The sequence below is a fragment of the Fusarium pseudograminearum genome, chromosome 2 (assembly GCF_000303195.2).
Source record: "Fusarium pseudograminearum CS3096 chromosome 2, whole genome shotgun sequence".
In the NCBI taxonomy this organism is placed as follows: domain Eukaryota; kingdom Fungi; phylum Ascomycota; class Sordariomycetes; order Hypocreales; family Nectriaceae; genus Fusarium; species Fusarium pseudograminearum.
Genome location: NC_031952.1, coordinates 1,453,762 through 1,460,045, shown reverse-complemented (window position 1 = coordinate 1,460,045; position 6,284 = coordinate 1,453,762). Strand labels below are relative to the sequence as shown.

The 6,284-nt window shown below is 48.5% G+C and overlaps 1 protein-coding gene across 1 annotated transcript, besides 4 other annotated features; it reads right to left on the bottom strand.

Moving 5' to 3' along the window:
- Nucleotides 1-8: 8 nt before the first annotated feature.
- Nucleotides 9-86: a repeat region.
- Nucleotides 87-123: 37 nt separating this feature from the next.
- Nucleotides 124-146: a repeat region.
- Nucleotides 147-1,188: 1,042 nt separating this feature from the next.
- Nucleotides 1,189-1,232: a microsatellite.
- A 3,143-nt stretch (nucleotides 1,233-4,375) lies between these two features.
- Nucleotides 4,376-5,432, bottom strand: FPSE_05674 (uncharacterized protein; the record flags this gene model as incomplete). Its single annotated transcript, XM_009258792.1, has 3 exons — nucleotides 4,376-4,779; nucleotides 4,839-5,330; nucleotides 5,405-5,432. The coding sequence occupies 3 exons, from the start codon at nucleotides 5,430-5,432 to the stop codon at nucleotides 4,376-4,378; spliced, it is 924 nt and encodes a 307-aa protein (XP_009257067.1).
- A 771-nt stretch (nucleotides 5,433-6,203) lies between these two features.
- Nucleotides 6,204-6,284: part of a repeat region that runs on past the window's edge.

Sequence of the window (6,284 nt, the reverse complement as noted above, 5' to 3'; positions counted from 1 at the left end):
GTAAAAGCTTATATTTAATATTAGGTTAATTATATAATAAGTTATATACTAATACTAAGTAATATTAAATAATACTATATAATAATCAGTAATTTAACAGTAGATTTAACTGTAGTCACTTAGAATTATATTATAATATTATATATCTGTTATGCGTATATGTTGAGTTTTTTTAGTCCTTTTTTTTTGCCCTAGGACCGACTAATGGTCTACAGTAGCTCCGCGCGACCAAGAACTAACTGTGACCTCAGACGCTTGGCAAATACGTATCATGTCGTCTGAGTATAGTTTTCGAGACGGGAAGCTATGGACGAAGGGCGTAATCTGCTGATAACGATGGCATCATGGCATCCAATACAGGTCAGCAGCAGCTGGCCGGATCGTGATTAGAGGTTGACACCCTACTCAACTGTACTGAGTCTTGACGGGGCACGGGGGTGTAAGAGTTGTGGTGTGGTGTGGTGTCACTAGTGATCAGCATCCTGTCTTTTTCTGCCGGACTTCAGGGCCGGAAGGATGATCGAGCAATGGCATGTCGCATCTTTGACTCCCGACAGCCTGGTAAGGCTTGACCGGCTCCTTTCCGAGTATTCCTGTAAGGACCAACAACGCTATCTCATTCGGCGGCTTGGGAAGTGTCAGTCAGTCACTCGCGCTGCCAACGTCAATAGTTGCCATTTGGGCTTTGCCAGCTACGCCAGCACTGTTGTATTGCCAGAGAGATAAAATGGGTCGAGCCTAATCAAGCATCCATACAGTAGTTGCGGGTATTGGCAGGATGACCATGGATGACTAGTTTAGTTTAGCACAAAGCCAGCTCGGAACATCCTGGTTGAGTAGAGGACACGATGATGCACTACGGTAGAGCATCAGACGGACGACTGGATTTTCCGGACAGGGCCGAGTCGACGGGCCGCTTCCGGTGCAGCTTTAGTGTTTATTGTCAGGTCTAAGCAAGGAAGGTGGAGGAAGAAGAAGGAGACAAAGAGTCGAGCTAAGACCAAGTCGACGTTGAAGTTGGAAGTTGTCATTGTCGTGAGAGCCTCAAAAAAGCAAACAGAAAAGTGGATGCGTATAACAGTGAATCATATTATATCCGGTTTCCCCGGGTTTGCCGCTAAAAACAACGAGTCAAGTTGATTCGATCGTGATGAGAGAAAAAGAATGAATCCTTGTCTTGCGCTTTGATGTTCTGTTTTGCTTTGCATTGCTTTGCTTTGCTTTGCTTTGCTGTACAAACAAGCCAAGAAGCAAGCAGCCAGGATGAGACACAGGACCTACGGCTAATGTGCAGGCCTTGCCTTATTAATATCCATTCATTGTGATATGATTTAGGTAGTTGTGGATGGGAAGGTAGCCCGGGCTTCGGCGCACCTGCCTTGAGAAGGGCCTAAAACGGAAACAGCAGGAGGTTCGTCAACTGGAGCCAATCGCAACAGCGCGGCTCACTGAAGCGTGGTCCCAGATCCAAGACATTCATCCTTGACTACCGACCAAAAAGCTGACTTCCGTACGGATGCTCCGCAACCCATCGTATTGTCGCTTGCCGGGAATACAACCCGCCCTTGTTGAATCCTCGGTGGCTTTTCGTGATGCATTTCTGTCACTTGTGATGGACAAATGAGAGCCCTGGACTGTCACAGTGCAATGGATTTTCCAGTACCCCAAGATACCTGACAATCAAGCAACGACGCCATGGCTCACTAGCTTCGCAAGCCTACCGTCAGGGTACCAAAAGTGAGAAACGATATTACTACCACGGCACGACAAGACACGACTCTACTGCGTTTAAATGGCCCAGTCGAGTGGCCCAATGCCTGCTCTTGCGAGGATCCAGAGCCCAGCCTAGACTGTTTGTCGGTGATCCTTTTGCTTTTTCCAGACCGACTGTCACATGCCACGTGGGATTGATAGCTAACGCCCAACAAGTTAAACTACGACGACCACCAGAAATGTGCAGGTTCCTGCTGGTTGGATGGATCCGTCGATCATCCACCGGCTACGACACCCCATATGTTGAACGTCAGATTCGGAATCCGGTCAGGCCAGAACCTACGCTTCCATTCAACAGCGAGTATTGCTTTCGAGTACAAAGAAACCACTCGGGAGCGAGCGCCGTTGTACGAGACCCTAGCATCTTGTGGGGGATTCTCAACGGAAGGAAACCCGCCGCCCGCTGATATCGCAGCAGCTACCGGTAGTTAAATGAGAAGAGTCCACTCAAGAGCCTTCTGTGCCTGCAGGTGCGTGCTTTGACAGCGCTTGGTAATGCATTCCCCGAAGCCTTAACCAAGCATGGCGGCGGGCAACGGTTAACCGAGGCTGGACGCACAACTACGCCGCCTTCACGCGAGTCGAAATATGACATGATCAAGTTGTCAAGTTACTTGTCACGAATCATTCTTCGCCTATCAAGCCATTCGACTGTTTGAAGCAACGCCGTTCGTAACCAGATGAATGGGATCTTCTTGATGACATTCCTTGCGTTGGGTTGAAACCAGAGAGGCTCGACGACAGGTTCGCTAAACGGTGACAGTTGTCAACACGGCAGCTGAGAAGAAGCAAAGACCACAAAATGAGCAATTTAATCTTGACATCGACCAACAGTATCTCGCTCAGCCTTCAAGTCTATGCAACTTGTTGTCCGCATGTACTGTCTTACTCGCTCCATCTGTTGCTTTCTTCCGCGTCGAAGGCGGCCTGTGCTTTGTTCGGCTTTGAGATAACGGCATCGGCGCTCCACACGGATACGGAAACCATACTTCCCGGTCCATGTCTGGCGATGGCGCTCCGGTCGACAAATGCCTGACAATACAACACGGCCACCAACTCATTCGGATCGGCTTGAAGCCATCCGTTTCTAGTTTATCTGCCGTTGTCAGGATTTCTATTCCCACGTTGTTACAGTCACTACTGACTGCGACGGCGTCCTACGTCCACACTACAGATGAAGGTTGGATAGGGCCTCTGTCATGGAATCGCATCGCATGCGTGCTGACGGCCTGGTATTGCCTTCAATGGTACTCAAACCCTCAAATGTAGCTCTTGTCAATATGACTTTGTCAAGGCTGGCCCCGACAATTTCCTTCGATACATCATATCATGCTCGATCAATCGCTTACAAGGTCCTTCAGGGAATAGCGGCTAGCTTAACCTGATATCATAGCAGCGTAATCGGACAAGCACATTACTCTTGAAGCATGCGCATTTCTACCGGGGGTGTAGAGCTTGGCTTGAGAGGGAGAACAATTGAGACAACAAAAAGCTGTCAGGGGCCGCGGAGTCGGAGCCGGCACTACATATGTGAACTGGAGCAGGGTTTTACCCAGTGTTCCGGCCGAGATGAATCGTGGCTTTGTTCAAGATGCAGTCAGACGGCGTCTGCGTGTAAAGAACACGCAGGCAAGAGGGCGTAAGCCCAGGTACCTTGCCCATTCCTGATCTTGATTCAGCGGTGTAGTACAAGCTCTACTACACACAGCACGCGTCAGAAATACCACTAAGTAGCCAACAGGGGCCCAATGGAGACTTTATAACCCTAGAAAGAGGCGTGCATATGTTAAGGAGAAACGACGTCCAGTACGCCGGCAATCGTCACGAAAGTGGTTACTGCCTGTACGGCAGCACTAATGTAAGCTGCAAGAAATGCCAGGTAGCATTGGACAAGGGCCCCGGCAGACATCAAACCTACTATGGACTGGCCATTGCCGACACATGATATCTTAGCATAGGCTAATGCAGCTCATGTCCTGCGTTGTCCGTGCAGAAGGGGAACTTGTAGGACGCGTTGGAAGCGATGGAAACGATGCCAATTGCATCAGGCCTCAAACCTTAACGTATGGTTCTCAAGGACGCAAGGCAAGCGAGCAATTGATGCATGCAATGCAGTAAGAGCCGCTTTTTTGCCACATAAACTGGCATATGCAGGGCTTGAGAAAACAAGAGAGAAAACAAGACGTTGAGGCGTGCCAGCTACCACAAAAAGCCATCTTCAACCATACACTTCGGGTAAGAATGGTGCAGCAAAAAGAGCCCTTGTCACGGGCCAGGGGTCATTCAACACCCTTCAATTATTGAGTCGTGGTACGGTGACGTTGCAGTGTGCTTTCTCATCCTATCAGAGGATGCTGATGGACATCAAGCAGAGCTGCTTTGCATCTCAATCGCTTACAGAATTTCAGCGCAATTGCGTTTTTACACACACCCAATGACGTTTGCACCCGGTCTACTTACGCCAGCAATCGGCAAATATTGTGGTTGCAGAGTGATATACCATGATTGTTTTGCCGCTTAGCAGTAACGCCTCTTTCACAACACCAGATGTCTATATAGCACTTTCTTGGCCTTCAAGTTTCCACCTCTTCCGTTGGTCTCCTTACTCTTCCCAGAAACCTGGGAAAAGGTACTCAACCTTCTTCATGGCCTCGGGGTTGCGGCCCGCAGGCTTGGTCATAAACTTAACGGCTCCTTGAGAAGAGCCGGCCAAATGCTTGGCTAGAACCAAATCGCTGTTTTCGAGCTCGGCGAGCCGATCCAGCACGCCAGCAACCAGGCGCTTGGCGTTCTCGTTGTTTGCCTTCATGTACTTCAAAACCAACTCGACGTTGACATCCTCAAACGAGTGCCAGCAGTCGTAGTCAGTGGCCATGGCGATTACCTGGTAAGCCAGCTCAGCCTCGCGGGCAAGCTTGGCTTCAGGAAGCGTCGACATGTTGATGACCGAACCGCCCCAGGATCGGTACATGTGCGACTCAGCACGAGTCGAAAACTGTGGTCCCTCTAGAGTGTGTCAGATCATGTTCAGATCAAGAATTTTCAGAGCCAGAGCAAGTTCTTACCCATGACAACGACAGTGCCCTTATCGTGCAATACGACGCCATCGCCCTCCATATGAGCTGCGCAAGCCTTTACAACGTTGGCAAGACCTGCATCAAAGGGATCAGCGAATCCAACGTGTCCAACTACACCGCCCTCGAAGAAGGTGAAAGGTCGGACACCCTTTGTGCGATCGATGGCCTGGTCAGGAAGCACAAAGTCCATAGGCTTGATCTCCTCCTGCAGCGAACCGACGGCGGAGAAGGCAATAATGGATCGAACGCCGATGTGTCGTAGAGCAGCAATGTTGGCACGGTTGGGAACCTCGTGAGGAGCAAACTGGTGGTGAACGCCGTGGCGGGCCAGGAAAGCGACGTAGCCTCCCTTGTGGGAGAGGATCTGGATCGGCGACGCGGGAGCACCCCATGGTGTGATAGGGTTCAAGGCAGCAACAGGCTCGAAGCCTTCGAGTTGGCCGAGACCAGTACCGCCAATAACGGCGATATGGACGGGCTCTATAAGAGTAAAGAATCAGCATTGCGCCTGCGATGATTCGGCAGGGTCGGGTTCGTCGTTTGGGTCTGCGTACTGTCAAAGGTAGTCGGGAGGTCAGCCATTTTGAACAATTGAAACAATGATAAGTTTCGCAGGACTTGAAGCTTGAAACGGTGATGATGACAAGGTAGAGGTTGTCGTCGTCGCCCAGAAATATTTGTCGCGATAAGACTCAGAATCTACCTACCCAACTGGGTAGATACCCCGCCATATCATGGCCAAAATTACGTGCTTGGGCTTTTCAATATGGAGGGGTCGTGGACCCTTGGAAGCTCTGCTATTGGTTGAGCCATCTGAAGATGGTGAGGTCTTTGGGATTTGGGCGATGATGGCAAGAGTTCGCTATCGATATTCGAGTAACTACTATCTAGTTACCTTACTAGGTAGATCCTGTTCGAGGCACAATTTATGAGTGAATGAGAGAGATCAAGAGGAAATATTGTATTCGTGGCATCATAAGGCCTGATATGCGTAGCGTGAGACCTGGAGTTTCGCCTTCTAGCTCTATATTTTCATGGCTATGCATCTGATGAACGTTCAGGTCGATCTTTTGAGTAGGTTGGATCTGAGCACCCTTGGCTATAGAAATATTTTATAGTATTCATTTCGTTCTAAGTTTATTTTGCTGGTAGTTGTTCGAACAGTTTTTGTTATTGTTGAATTGCTCAGGATGGCGGGGTTGATTTTGAATTATGTCACCCGCAGTATTTTTACTGCCTATGTACTTTTTTATTTTTTTTTAGATCTATAAGCTGAAAGCCCTAGCCTCTTCTCAAGATTATCAACAAAGGATCATACGATTACTTTACATTTAGGCTAGGTTAGATAACCGCTTTATATAATAGATTATATAATTTAATTTATTTAATCTAGCTATATAACCTTTATCTTATATAATATATTAATCTTTTTTA